Here is a 14,746-nt window from a genome sequence, read left to right as displayed (position 1 = left end):
TTCCTAAGGAATCCACAGGACCACAGTAAAGCAATAAGATGTTTATTATATAATGGTAATGAAATAATATAGGGAAAAAGGTGCTAGAGATACAGAGGATCCCCGGACTCAGTGAAGGTTCTGAGCCCAGAGAAAAATAGGTGCGCTCATTTACAGGTTGAGACCTCGAAACCGAAACAATACAAAGTTAATACATGGGAATGATTTGAAGAATATGCATTAAATGCTAATTAACATGCAAGTCTAACAGATTATATTGGCCACATCAAAAATATAGCCAGAGTCGATATGTCATAACCTTTGGTACAATTCCGCCTGACCACTTGTGTGACCTAAAGGTTTGTTAGCAATGTAACCATGTTTACCTCATGCCCTGAAAGTGGGAAGGTACGGAAAAACAAATGATTTGAGAACTGAGTCTGCTACAGACTTCTCAAGACACAGGAAAAAAGGCAGATGCACACATGCCCTATATTAGCCTAAATTAACAAATTTGTAAAAGTTAAATATAGTTGCTGATCCATACTAGTAATTCTCACAGGACTAGGATTATACTTGCAGGGCCATATTAATTTAATTTGCTTATGTTAACTTAAAAGAGCACTTCAAGTATCCAAGTGACTCATTTCTTTCCTCAGTAGGAAAACAAGTTTTAATGGTGCAGCAGTATGTTTTGTGAATATGGCCCACAGTCTCATTAAGTTGTTATTGTGCTCTATAAAAAAGCCTTTCTGTGCTACTGAGAATCTTCACCGGCCTGTTTTTGTTAAATCTGGAATCTTCCTTCCAGTTAAAAAACAAAACACATCAAACTAAAGAGCTCTACAAAACCTTCTGTAATGTATGTAGATGATCAGAAGTGACCTTTGTTTGAGTTTACTTCATTAATTGGTTTTGTGTGGGAACAGAAGAAAGATTTTGGAAGACAGCATAGTGATATGATATTTCCTGAACAGACATCAAATATGAATTCCTTTTTGGCCATTACAAATTAAATGACCAATTAACATGACTACACTGGATAATCCTTTCATATCTCAGCCTATTAATACAGATTATTTCCACAAGATCACTGTTCAAGTCACATGCATGACAGAGTTGAATTGATAAAGCCTTCCAAAACCCACTTCCAGTTTCAGCGATTTACAATGTTGCATAAATTGCTATTCTTTTGCAGACAAAATTGGGGAAAACAAATCTTGGGAATAAATCTTATCGTGAATAGCAAAAAAAAATAAAAAGGTGTACAAAAGGTTGATGCATTTATAGTAGGACAAGAGAGCAAAGAGTTTCAATCAAATCAAGAGTTATTAAACAGGGCCACCATGTGCTCTCCTGTACTATCACAACTGAATTCTCCTGCTTTGACAGTTTAAGATGCAAGGCCTCTGGAAGGCTTTCCCCCCCCACCCCCGCCATTTCCTCCTCCAGAATCCCTATGTGTAATAAATTAGTTTTGCACCAATAGCTTTGCATCCCGTGACAGAGAACATCCTCTCTTTCTCTGGGAAATAGTTCAACTTATTGGCAATGTCGTTAGCGAGTTTCTCATCAAGCTTCAATTTGCGGGCCTCCATCTCGGCTAACACACACATGCGCACATGTTTATGCTCCAGGGGCAGGAAGGGAATGTAGAAGTCCACCAGGTTATTACCAGTTAGGCTGGAGTGCCAAAATCCACCTACAACAACAAAGAACATGACACATCATAGACACAAGCACAGGCTTTGAAAATCAGAATCAGGGGTGCAGATTCAAACATGTAATTCTATGTAGTACAGGATGGACTATGTGTTCAATAATCATGATACATTATAAAATGTTCTGTGTTTGTGGCGAAAATATAAAAGACAAACACAAGTATAACCATTCTTTAACATTATGTTTAATACTTATAGGTTTTTTTGTCAAATAGATCCAACTGTATTTTTAGCAATGCGAGAGAAACTGGAAGCACAAACAAGGAACTGTGCCTGTCCTTGAAGATCTGTGAAAAACTCTGTGAGGAAGAAATTTTCACTCCCCATCTCTAAAATGACTTAAAACACATTTTAAACTGTCAAAACAAGCTAATAACTAATTGCACTAGAGCAGTGTTCCGCGATATATTTTTCCATGGGCACGAATCTGGCGGCCTGGGGGGCAGGTAGTTTTTATGTTGGTAAATGCAACCAACTTTGCGGACCACTGCACTATAGGAATCGTTCACAAATGAAACCATGTAAAAGTAAAAACCAGGGATGGTGATACTAGCAAGACATCAGTTTCCAAAACCATGATATACCAAACAAATTAACTAATATGAAATATAAGTGACAAATAAAAGGCTGTAGGCTTAGAGATCAGAGAAAATAATGACTGGTGGTATCCATACTTTTCTCGTTTTTTGAGAGATTGTGGGTCAATGATGTCATCAGGTCTCTCAGCTGAATGTCTGTTCTCTCTTTGCCTTCTTCCAATAATCTCAGGGTCACGTCATTGATTTCCTTTCCACCTGCATTGCTATTAATGGCAGACAAAAAGAGATGAGCAAAGGCTGAGATTTGTTTGACATAATAGGACAACCAAGCCTTGCTTAAAAGTATCAAGCGATGCCTTTCTCAAAAGCAGAGAACTGTTGAATGTGGAGCTCTCCAGGCTTTTTTGTTTGAAAAAATGCTTCTTTCAATGTACCTTTGACCAGATATTGACTGACATTTATTTTTACTGGAATAGAAACAGCTCACTCAATACTGCACATCACACTCCCTTGTTTCATCTACCACTTACCACTACCATTAAAACACTTAACAAAATACAGGACTCTGAATGATGATAAAAGCTCAAAGCATGACAACAGGTATTGGAGTTCAACTTACAGCTGACAAAGAACACCTCCTCACTTACCTCAGAAAGATGAAAATAGCTCGGTGATAGGAGACACCATTCAAGAATGGCTTTATGCTGTCCATAAGTCTAGGATACATTTTATCTATTTCATCAAATATAAACATAGATTGAGGGCAACTGGACACATTCCCTCGAATCCACTGCTGCAACTGTGCCTGCATAGATAATAAAACACCTGGTTCTTACATACAGCTGTAGGGTGGCACGCACAAGAATATTCAGCATCCCTGTGTTAGATTACACTACTAGAAATTAGAAATTCACTAGACATCCCAAATGCCTTAGTCATACATGGAGGGATGATAAATAAGAACATTGTACAACATAACCTCAGAAATAATAGCTGTTAACAAGTATTGTATAAGAAAATAGAGCATTAGGATGAGAAATCAAGTTTTGAAGTTAAAGAAATTATGTTGCCAAACTTATCCCTTACGATATAGGTTTGATCTTCAACAGGGTGAGGAAAGTGATTAGTGGTCACAAACATGTGCACAAAGCTGCTCTTCATCCCATTCCTGTAGATGTTTTTAGCGATTAGTTGGCTGATGAAGGTCTTGCCCGTTCCTGTCCACCCATGGAGAGAAAGGACAAGTGGCTTCGTAGGGTTTTTGATCTCCATGAAGTCAGTCACTGCTTTAAGAATCACCTTAGAAGCCACATGCTGCCCAAACAGTTTCTTCTCAAGGTCAGCCTCCAAACCTAAGGCAAAATAGACAAAACATGCATTAATGTAGCAAAAATATGTCATAGCTGCACAACTTGAATCAATATGTCTGTTCTTGTTGTGCAGTAAATCTAGTGACCACAGAAGTAAATGAACCACATTTTCATATCCATACTTGTTGTTTTTCAACATCCCACAAAATTAAACCAATTAAGAGGGCCACAGTATCAAGACAGTGTAGGTCAATTAATATTTTGCCATACACCCACCCCATACCTTGGAAATGAATGCAGAGGATCTGAGAGTCATCAATTTACATCAACTACATAGTCATCTTACCTAACAAATACTGAAACAATAATGGATATTTATACAGTCTGTGTCACATGAAGATAAGTATTGTATGGGAAAAAACATTAATAAATAATATTATGATTATGTTACTCACAACTGCAGTTGCATCTCAGTAGTTTCGGTTTGTGGTGACTTGAAGTCAGAATGTACTAAATCAGACATGTTTTTTTCTTTATAGCAGGAAATAAATTAAGATGTGTCTTATGGGACTTCCACTTAAACTGACATCTTTTTAACTATTCATGGTCTAAAGATCTACCATCTATTACTTATTGATTATGTATACCATATAGCACTATAATGCCTTAAAGTCATTTTAAGCTGTATTACTTTAATGTATAGTGTATCTTCTGAATAATAATCACCCCAAAATATGCATTTAAAAACATGATACAGAAAATAAAGAACTTTGATAAATTCACGTAAAAACACTATAAACCATTGCATGAACATTATAATAGATTATTCTCTTGATTTATTAGAGCACCAACATTTGAATATGGACATCCACCTTTTCATTGAATAAGCCATATAGGTCACGGGGCACACTGTAGCCAACTATGCCACCTGGTGGTAAAAGATTCGGGCACCAGGACCCAGTAAGACATTTAATTCAAATCAGATTTCTCCCAAGGTCCGTTATTTTGTGACAGTGGGAAGTAGCACCAGAGGCCAACACTCAAGCCTCTGCCTTCTGTCAGGTCCCTCTTCGTCTCATTCCCTGCAATGCTCCCCTGCGCTCACTTCCTCCCGAGCGGTCCGGCTGTTGCGCTTAGTTGCTCGCTGTCCGTCTGCGGATTCCCTTCTCCCAGTCTCCATCCACCATAAGTGCAAAAAGCCCCTCCCTTCTATTTCATCCATCTATCCGGTACAGATAGCTTTCTTTCCCCTGGCCAATAACCAACGAGCTTCAACCAACATTCTCAACATTCTCAGGTCACAACTGAGACTATCCACCAACTGTCCTGTCTGTGCACAAAAAAAAAGTGATCGATCAAATGTGACAATTAAAAGAATATATTAAAACAAATATAGTGCTTCAATAACAAAAAAAAATAAAATAAATAACAAATAAGAAAGATGGTGCTCAGACAGTGGGTCATAGTCAGAATTATTTTTTGAAAACATTTTCGCTTATTAATTTAATCTAGGCCTAGCTATTAGAAAATAAGTTTAAATCCCTTACCTGTTGTGTTATGTATTAACTCAGACGAACACTGTTAGACGTTTTTAACATTGAGCTTTACTAACGAGAGAATTCATTTTTACGTGTACATACAGTGAATCACATCTTAACTACGGAATCACAGAGGAGCCAAACTTCTTAATTGAATATGAGCTGTAGGTTATTAGCAAACCATTAGATCATTCTCTCAATATAGTACATTTACCCCCACCTTAAACTCAATATACACTAAAACAAAACGAGCCGAGATTGCTTTTTTTTTTAAACTGCCGCTCCAGCATAAAAAATCCCAATAGTGTATTTACTTTTTTAGGTAGAAGCATAATTCAATGTGAGTTTAATCATTCTGCGAGACCGATGCAGTGCAGTTGGGTTATCAGAATGCTGGTCTGCCTCTCTGGTCCCAGTCACCATCATCTTCAGTGGCAGTAGCGAAGGCACTTGGTTTTGCTTCAGAATCCTCCTGAGCTGATGTGACTTCCGGTGAGTCCAGACTTGTTGTATCAGTCCGAATTGTGGACCTCAACTGATCTCCTTGCCTACGATAGGTATTATCATCATCTCTGCCTTTAATTTTGTATGACACTGGTCCCGTTTGTTCACTCACAAGTCCTGGTATCCACTTTGGACCCTCCCCCATGGTATTCCTGAAATACACAGCATCATCCACTTCAAAATGTCGTTCCACTGCACATTGATCCCTGTAAGACTTCTGCAAGTACTGTTTCTTGCTAACTGCTACTGTTGAGCTTGGTTTAATAAAATCAAGCCGGGTTCGCACATGTCTGTTAAAGAACAAATTGGTAGGGGACTGTCCTGTAGTGCAATTTGGAGTAGTGCGGTTCTGTAACAAGAACAAAGACAACTCATCTTCTATGTTCAGGTGTGTATCTGCAAGTTTCTTCATGCCTGATTTGAATGTTTGAACAAACCTCTCGCCTAATCCATTCGATGCAGGGTGTCCTGGCGCACTAGTGGAATGTAGAGATCCAGTCTGCTTCACAAACTGCTGGAACTCCAATGAAGTGAACTGTGTACCATTGTCCGTTACAATCTGTTCAGGCAACCCGTAAGATGCAAACAGTCTCCTAAAGTCTAGTTATAGTTGCCTGAGAAGTTATGGCTGACATCCTGAACACCTCTAACCACTTTGAATAAGCATCCATGATGATCATAAACACATTGACAAGAAACGGTCCAGCAAAATCAATGTGAAGCCATTTCCAGCAGTCGCCTGGGAACTCCCATGGGTGTAGTGGGACTTAGCGTGGTGTTTTCTGTTCTATATAGCAAGTCTCACATTCCTTCACACTGCTTTCCACATCTTGATGTGTTCTGAAAAGGCTGCCAGGCTGCCGTACCTGCATCAATAGTGTCTGAAAGGGGAATATATGACAGTCCATCTGCATTACTGCCAATGAGCGATATTCAAAGTGGTAATCATATGCTGACAGAATGATGGCCCACCTTTGAATGCGTGCTGCAGCCATAGTAGGGAGGCTCTTGTGTTCACCAAATAAGGTAAGCAGGGGTTTGTGATCTGTTAACAGCTTACATAGATATTTGTGGAATTTTTTTTACTTTACTTTTTTTACTTTTTTACTACTAAAGCCTCTCTCTCGATCTGGGAGTACTTCCTCTCAACGGGTGTTAGGGTCCATGAGGCATAAGCCACAGGGCGTTCTTCACCAGAAGGCATAGTGTGTTGGATCACTGCTCCGATGCCATAGGCTGAGGCGTCACAAGCCAAAGTAAGTGTGAGGCGTGAGTCATAGTGAACTAGTATCTGATCAGACGTCAGCAGTTCTTTGCATTTATCAAAGGCATCTTCCTCAGCCTGCTTCCATTGACAAGCACCCTTTTCTTTCAGCATTTGATGAAGTGGAGCTAATAAAGTGGTTTCGTTGGGAATAAACCTCTAAGCTCTAAGCTCTTTAACATTAGTTGGTGCTGGTGCATTTTTAATGGCGAGCAACTTCTCTGATGATGGATGAATTCCCTTGCTGTCCAGCACATGGCCCAGGTATTCAGTCTTTCTCTTTCCAAATTCACATTTGGATTTCTTTACTCGGAGTCCGCTCTCCTGAAGACGATGAAGCACTCTGCACAGGTTTTTCAAATGTTCGTCTTCTGTTCGTCCAGTGATGAGCAAATCATCCAAATACACCAACACCTTTAAATCTTTCACAAGATTTTCCATTATTCTTTCGAAAATGAAGGGGGTTGCACTAACCTCAAATGGCAAGCAATTGTATTCAAACAGCCCGTGGTGAATGTTAATGGTAACATATTTTTTTTATTCATCACCAAGCAGGATTTTTTGGTAGATGGCTGCTAGATCCATTTTTGAAAAGACAGTTCCACCACTCAGTGCTGACATTATTTCCTCTCAACGGGGCAAAGAGCATGTTACAGCATTAGCTGCTTGATTTACAGAAAGCTTGTACTATCTACACAAACAAATAGTTTTGTCCCTCTTCACTACAGGTACCACAGGTGCTACCCACTCTGGGGTGTTTCTGGACAATCTGGCACCCTAGGCGAGGTCTCTAAAAATCCCCCCCCCCCGCTCCAAGACAAATAGCAGCTTAAGGGGAAATAACACTTTTTAATTTGACTAACAACAATGGGTTCATAAGGTGGGTAAACAAAAAAGACACTAGAAAATACAACAACATTTAATCTTCTCCATTGGGCAATTCAAGCCCCATGTGCTTCATTGCCTATGGAATTTCTAAAACCAGGAAGTACGCAAGGTCATATGGCTGTGATTAAATAAAGATATGAAATATTATGTACGTTATGCAACGATTTTTAAGGTTCCACTTACATCCTTTGCCCACTGCCTGAGCACATGCTCTGTATTTACTGCTACTCTAGTTCAGGTTTAGCTAGTTAGCTAGCTTATGCTGGGGTCACACTACATGATTTCTACAATCCGACCTGCTTTTGTGAACAGTGTGCAGCTTACACTTAACGACTATTTTGCACCGAATTTGTGTCAGTTCTGGTGTGTCTCTTTCCTGGGCGCTGACTGCACACCCATGCCTGCTCCTCTTCCCATTGATTGACTTTGGCTGCATAAAGGCAGGGGAGCAGCTGAGCAAGAGAGCCGCTCAGAGTCAGGTGTTGCTGCAGCGGAGCCAGACAGGACAAGTTTCCTCTGACAGTCTCAACAATTCTAAGTTGTACTTTATGGGTTGTGTACTATGGAGGTTATTTCTTGCAAACATTACAACAGAAATAAATGAAATAGGAAAATACAATTCAAAACAGATATTCAAAACATAGAACCATTAGAAAACAGGTGAAACAGAGAAACAGGTGATAGAGATACAGAGAATCCCCGGACTCAGAGAAAAATAGGTGTCGTATTTATAGTTTAAAGGTCCATATATGGGAATAATTCGAAGAATCAATTAATATGCATTAAATGCTTATTAATATATGCAAGTCTAACAGATCAAAATCAACAAAAATAAAAACATCAAAAACACAGAAGTGTTCACATTTTCTTCGCATTTTAGTTTTCTTCAATGAGCCGGTTTCATTCTTAAGTATAGGCGTAGTGTGTGCGGATGCCACAGAAACTAATTGTTATTGTTGTGTTTGTATTTCTAAGAGGACACTAAATAAGCCACAAATGTATCTTAATGGCTACAGGACAGAAGGGAACTTATAACTCATAACTATTTAAAAAGTGGTCAATACTGAAAGTGAAATTGAAAAGGACAGGTAATTAATTATTTTCATGATAAATGCACTTTAATGTGGGTAACGTCAACAGACTTGTCATTTTCCCAAAAAAGTTAATTATTTTATCAAAATTATGTCGCTTCTTTTTTCATTTAGCTAATAAAAAAATCGTTAGAACCCCTTACCTGTTGAACTAAATGTGACCCAGTCTTGATTACATTTTTCGCTGGAGAAGATGTTGTATATTTTATAAAGTCCATATGTCAGTGCGACACTGGCAGCAGTGGTTGTAACGGGTTCAAATGCACGAATACACACCGGCGATATTAAAAGAAAGGAAAGTAGCACCGTTAGATGGAATGCTGCCATTTCTGATTTCTTGGAAGAAATATGTGCGACTTAAAACCAAAACCGAAAGCTTGCCTACACTTGCCCAGAAACCACGGAAAGAAAGACAAATACATCCGCAAATGATGTCTTTCTTCAGTACAACGTGTTTGTTAGTCTTGCTTAAGCACCATTTCCACAATTAAACATTTTAATTAGGAAAAGTTATTTGTCATGCTCAATATTGTCACCTGAGGTGCCAGAGGCTCAGGCACTAAATACATTATTTAAAAAGTTAAACAGTTAAAATAATTGAAAACAATCTGAATAATTAGGTAAGAACTAGGTAAGAAGTATTTACGGTGCAGAACATGAATGTTTTTAATGGATAATAAATGGAATGGATAATAAACCTCTGGGGGGTTCGTATGGCAAGAGCAGATCAGCAACATTTAGCCCATTTAGCAATGCTGTTAAGTTAATTATTTGATTGATTGGGATCCAGTGCAAAGACCTGGTGCAAATTGACGTGATGTGATCATATATCCTTGTTTTTGTTAACACTCTAGCAGCGGCATTTTGAATAAGCTGCAGTTGGCGAATAACTTTTATTGATAGGCCTCCTGGTCATTACAGTCATTCCTAAGTCATTACAATAATCCAATTTGCTGTAGATAAATGCGTGAATAAGCTTTTCTAGGTCCTGTTTAGGCATAAAGTCTCTGAGTCTTGCTATTGTTTTTAAGTGATAGTAAGCTGATTTTGTTATTGTACACCAATATTTGTGACTTGAATTTTAATCTAAAGGGCTTGTCTAATGTCTTGAATTTTATCACAGAAAAAAATTGCAAAGTCATTGCATCTATTAACGGAAAAATGTTCGGAAGGTAAAAATGTTCGGAGCTGGTAGGTTTGTCAGCCTATTTACAGTAGCAAATAGGATGCATGCGTTGTTATTGACGTTATTCTAAATGATTTCAAAGAAAAATGATTCTAAATGAAATGTCTCTTTATATATGTCATAGTGAATTTGAAGGTTTGATTTTCGCCATCTGCACTTTCAGCACTCACTCTTCATGGCTTTTACCGACATAGCATTTCTCCTTGGAGCTTACCATAAATTAATTTAGTCCTAACAGATGCAATAGAATCAATAATTTTACTCATTTTTGATTTAAAATTATCCAGAAGATCATTTACAGTAATTGAAATGGGGTTTGAGTAAGAGAGAAGTCATCCATAAACAATTCAGTAGTTTTATTGATAAACCGTTTTTTAACAGCTTCAAATCTAATATGAATTTCAGGGGTTATAAAAAGATCAAAGAAAACAGAGCAGTGATCGGAAAAAGCAACATCAATTACAATGTCATTTGAAATATTCAAACCCTTTGAAATAACTAAATCTAAAGTGTAGCCACGATTATGAGTTGGCTCATTTACATGTTGAGACAATTCAAAAGTATTCAAGAGTAAAGAGTTCTTTGGCAGTGCTATCATTGGAATGATACGTTATCCATATGAATATTAAAATCACCAGCAATAATAAGCCAATCAAATTCCATGGAAAAATGCACCTGGAGATTGGCTGCCGTCCTGACTGCCGGTTAAGTATGAGGGGCCGTTAGGGAGATTATCACTGAACACACTTGCGCTCTCTACACTGAAATCGTTAGAAATCCTTAACTGTATTCTTGCACTTTTGCTGTAAGTCGCCCTGGATAAGGGCTTCTGCCAAGAAATAAAAATAACAATAATAATAATAATTGGTGACATCAATATATAAGTACTACCGCGCAGCATTATTGCATTTTTAGTGAAAGTGGTTCGTAACTAACCTCTGTAATACAGATTAAACGCAAAGCGCTGGTTTGTCATGCATTTGCTTTCTATAAATATGTATGGGTATGTATAGCCTATGTATATACAATTAATATAGTTGTATAAATGTGTTGTTATGCTATAGATTAAAACTATATATGAGTGTGCATTCATCATATAGCACTATAATGCCTCAAATATGTATTAAGCTATATTGGTTTAAGGGCTATCTTCTGAATAATTATCGCACCAAAATATATAAACTTTAATAAATTCATCTAAAATGCATGGAAATTATGTATTTATTAGAACACCAAATTTGCATATGGATGTCCATATTTACACTAAATGTGCTATTATACATTAAAAAACTATATCACCAGCGAATACACCGTATTTTGGCTAACGAAATGCATTTCATTATTTTTGGAAACTTATTTTGCTTCTTATTTTCATCTAGAAACAATAAAATGAGTTAAAATCCCTTAGCTGTTGAATTAAATGTGACCCAGTCATGGTTACATTTTTCGTGGGGAGGGCTGTTTATAATTTTGGTTATAAAATATAGTCCAAGTGCGAAACCAGCAATACTGGTTGTAACGGGCTCAATTGCACGGATACACACCGGCGACATGAAAAGAAAGGAAAGTAGCACTGATAGACGTAATACTGCCTTTTCTGATTTATTGAAACCCTGGTTATCTGAGAAAAGAAGCACTGCCCAAGGGGGAGGGGGGGTTTCAGTGCGCATCGCTGGAACGCATCGAAGACTTTGTGCCCGTCACTCAATACCAGAACACACCATATACGCACAGGGCGCAGTCTCGCACCCCATGCTCAACATACAGTGGGCTAATCAGACTAGTCTATAATTTTAATGGTAGGTGTATTTTAACAGTGAGAGACAGAATAACAACAAAAAAATCCAGAAAAACGCATTTCAAAAAAGTTATAAATTGATTTGCATGTTAATGAGGGAAATAAGTATTTGACCCCTTCGACTTGGCAAAACCACCAAATCACAGAGGTCAGACGTTTCTTGTAGTTGGCCACCAGGTTTGCACACATCTCAGGAGGGATTTTGTCCCACTCCTCTTTGCAGATCCTCTCCAAGTCATTAAGGTTTCGAGGCTGACGTTTGGCAACTCGAACCTTCAGCTCCCTCCACAGATTTTCTATGGGATTAAGGTCTGGAGACTGGCTAGGCCACTCCAGGACCTTAATGTGCTTCTTCTTGAGTCACTCCTTTGTTGCCTTGGCTGTGTGTTTTGGGTCATTGTCATGCTGGAATACCCATCCACGACCCATTTTCAATGCCTTGGCTGAGGGAAGGAGGTTCTCACCCAAGATTTGACGGTACATGGCCCCGTCCATCGTCTCTTTGATGCGGTGCAGTTGTCCTGTCCCCTTAGCAGAAAAACACCCCCAAAGCATAATGTTTCCACATCCATGTTTGACGGTGGGGATGGTGTTCTTGGGGTCATTCCTCCTCCTCCAAACAGGGCGAGTTAAGTTGATGCCAAAGAGCTCGATTTTGGTCTCATCTGACCACAACACTTTCACCCAGTTCTCCTCTGAATCATTCAGATGTTCATTGGCAAACTTCAGACGGGCCTGTACATGTGCTTTCTTGAGCAGGGGGACCTTGTGGGCGCTGCAGGATTTCAGTCCTTCACGGTGTAGTGTGTTACCAATTGTTTTCTTGGTGACTATGGTCCCAGCTGCCTTGAGATCATTAACAAGAACCTCCGTGTAGTTCTGGACTGATTCCTCACCGTTCTCATGATCATTGAAACTCCATGAGGTGAGATCTTGCATGGAGCCCCAGACCAAGGGAGACTGACAGTTATTTTGTGTTTCTTCCATTTGTGAATAATCGCACCAACTGTTGTCACCTTCTCACCAAGCTGCTTGGCAATGGTCTTGTAGCCCATTCCAGCTTTGTGTAGGTCTACAATCTTGTCCCTGACATCCTTGGACAGCTCTTTGGTCTTGCCCATGGTGGAGAGTTTGGAATCTGATTGATTGATTGCTTCCTTGATTCCTTGATTTTATACAGGTAACGAGCTGAGATTAGGAGCACTCCCTTGCTCCTAATCTCAGCTCGTTACCTGTATAAAAGACACCTGGGAGCCAGAAATCTTGCTGATTGATAGGGGATCAAATACTTATTTCCCTCATTAACATGCAAATCAATTTATAACTGTTTTGTTAGACTGATCATTTCTTTGTCAGTGGGCAAACGTACAAAATCAGCAGGGGATCAAATACTTTTTTCCCCCACTGTAAGCACAGGGCGCAATCTCGCACCCCATGCTCAACATACAGTGGGCTAATCAGACTAGTCTATAATTTTAATGGTAGGTGTATTTTAACAGTGGGAGACAGAATAACAACAAAAAAATCCAGAAAAACACATTTCAAAAAGTTATAAATTGATTTGCATGTTAATGAGGGAAATAAGTATTTGACCCCTTTGACTTAGTACTTGGTGGCAAAACCCTTGTTGGCAATCACAAAGGTCAGACGTTTCTTGTAGTTGGCCACCAGGTTTGCACACATCTCAGGAGGGATTTTGTCCCACTCCTCTTTGCAGATCCTCACCAAGTCATTAAGGTTTCGAGGCTGACGTTTGGCAACTGCTGGATAGTTTTTTTTTGTTTTTGCAGTCATGAGACTTCTCCTGACACCAAGTTTGAAAAGTCCACCAGTGGTAGGAGTACTGCGACCTCATAGAGGGAGCTCTCACCAACTAAATAGTACCCACTACCACGTCTGACAGACCCCAAGCCATCGGGCGATCTCGCTCAGGGGCCAGGCCCAGAGCTGGAGCAGGCCCGGGTTGGGGTGCCACAGTGTGCCCTGCACCTGAGACAGCAAGTCCGTCACTGGGGGTGAAGCTGCCAAGATTCTCCGACCAAGAGGGAGACCAGGTCCGCAAACCACAGTCTGCGGGGCCAGCGAGGCGCTACCACCAGGACTGTCACTCGTTCCTGCCTGATCTTTTCCAGAACCATTGGGAGAAGAGGGAACTGTGGGAATACGTAGAGGAGACAGCGTGGCCAGGTGTGGGTTAGCGCGTCGATCCCCAGGGTCACTGACTGATCCTGAATGGAGAACCATAGGGGGCAATGTGTGGACTCTGCCGAAGCGAAGAGATCCACCTCTGCCCTGCCGTAGCGGCTCCAAGCTGCTGAATCACCAGTAATTGTCCATTGACGTGCTCTGTCGCGGCGAGGATACATCCCATGGGACCTGAACCACCACTGCAGAGGCCTTAGATGAAGGGGGCCAGCACTGCGTCCATGCACTTGGAGAAAGTGAAACCCCCCCTCCCCCTTGGACAGTGCTTCTGACTTGAAAGATATCTGAAAGTACTGTAAAGTCCACACTGTATCGGGACACGATAACCAATTGGGTTCAATCGCTGTGCTCAGAGGTGTCCCAAGAGGGTAGGCATCCTAGGAAATTGCCTGGTGCCCCGAGCTGGAGCATGGGAAAGCTCCGTCAATCCCAGCACCACCAATCCCCCCCCCCCCGCTCTCACTGGAGAAAGCTTGTGCTAACACACTGAGGCAACGTTGCATGTTCGCTGGGTTGCTACCACCTTTATTTATACCCGGTCCGGTAATACACAATTAAAACAAGACCGAGGGAGACCAATATTATCACAAAACCTTAGGTCTAAAAGTAAAGAATGTAAGAGCAATTTATGAAAATATGGTCATTTATTTGTACAACATAACAATAGAAATGATGATTCACATTAGAATTAGGGTTATGGTAAAAAGTGGGAGGCAGCTCTTA

At 39.9% G+C, this 14,746-nt stretch overlaps 1 protein-coding gene across 1 annotated transcript; it reads right to left on the bottom strand.

Moving 5' to 3' along the window:
- Positions 1–46: 46 nt before the first annotated feature.
- Positions 47–9,216, bottom strand: LOC136758540 (torsin-1A). The gene is made up of 5 exons (XM_066713004.1): positions 8,978–9,216; positions 3,326–3,591; positions 2,887–3,044; positions 2,375–2,502; positions 47–1,681 (listed from the first exon to the last, which is right to left on the bottom strand). Exons 1-5 carry the CDS (start codon positions 9,159–9,161, stop codon positions 1,437–1,439), a joined length of 981 nt encoding a protein of 326 aa, XP_066569101.1. The 5' UTR covers positions 9,162–9,216; the 3' UTR covers positions 47–1,436.
- Positions 9,217–14,746: the final 5,530 nt, after the last annotated feature.

Source organism: Amia ocellicauda, chromosome 9 (genome assembly GCF_036373705.1).
Source record: "Amia ocellicauda isolate fAmiCal2 chromosome 9, fAmiCal2.hap1, whole genome shotgun sequence".
Classification (NCBI taxonomy): Eukaryota; Metazoa; Chordata; class Actinopteri; order Amiiformes; family Amiidae; genus Amia; species Amia ocellicauda.
The sequence above is the reverse complement of the archived record's forward strand: the minus strand, read 5'-3'. Positions and strand labels throughout refer to the sequence as shown.